Source organism: Eimeria tenella, genomic scaffold (genome assembly GCF_000499545.2).
Source record: "Eimeria tenella Houghton genomic scaffold, Eth_scaff3878, whole genome shotgun sequence".
NCBI lineage: Eukaryota > Apicomplexa > Conoidasida > Eucoccidiorida > Eimeriidae > Eimeria > Eimeria tenella.
The window spans coordinates 411-1104 of NW_013543316.1; the positions used below are offsets into that span (position 1 = coordinate 411).

The 694-nt window shown below is 62.4% G+C and overlaps 1 protein-coding gene across 1 annotated transcript in view; it reads left to right on the forward strand.

The window, feature by feature from the left end:
* The window catches only part of ETH_00035785 (uncharacterized protein), a gene marked incomplete at both ends in the record, with an annotated part of 727 nt that extends 125 nt beyond the window's left edge, over positions 1 to 602 (forward strand). Inside the window, 2 exons of the mRNA XM_013376653.1 lie at positions 1 to 456; positions 479 to 602. Coding sequence (XP_013232107.1) covers positions 1 to 456; positions 479 to 602 — 580 coding nt within the window. The remainder of the gene's footprint in view (positions 457 to 478) is intronic.
* Positions 603 to 694: the final 92 nt, after the last annotated feature.

Genomic DNA, 694 nt, shown 5'->3' on the forward strand with positions numbered 1-694 from the left:
TGTCTTGGTTGGGGTGTCGACAGCGAAGCTGCTGCTGGTTCGGTTTGGTGTCTCCTTCGCAGCTGAAATACCCGCAGCAGGAGCAGCAGCAGCAGCACGTCCTGCTGCTGCAGCTGAAGAGGCGCCTGCTGCTGCTGCTGCCGCTCCAGAGGCACCTGCTACAGCTGCTGCTGCTGCTGCAGCCATTGCTGCTGCTGCAGAGGGCAGCCCGTCAATTGTCTCCTCTCTTAACCTCCCCGCCGTCCCTTTTTGCTGCGACTTGATCCGTCTGCCAGAAGTGCCAATAGAAGCAGCAGCAGCAACAGCAGCAGCAGCAGGCAGCAGCAGCAGCGGCTTGGCTGTGCTGGGCCTCACGGATGGGTCTGCTGCTTTTGTGCTGCTGCAGCAAAGCGGCAGCGAGTTTCTGCTGCTGCCCGTAGGCTCCGTGAGCAGCCACCAGAGAGCAATCACAGCTGTGTCCGCGCACCTGCTGCCGCAGCAAAACCTACCTGCAACAGCAGCAGCAGCACCAGCAGCAGCAGCAGCTGCAACAGCAACAGCAGCAGCAGCGACTGAAGTTGCTCGGCTCCTCGTCCTCACAAGTGGCGATGACGACGCAATAGCGCTGCACGTGCTGTCCCTCTCAGCTGCCCCAGCGGCCCCACACCAGCCAGCAGCAGCAGCAGCAGCCAGCAGCAGCAGCAGCAGCAGCAGC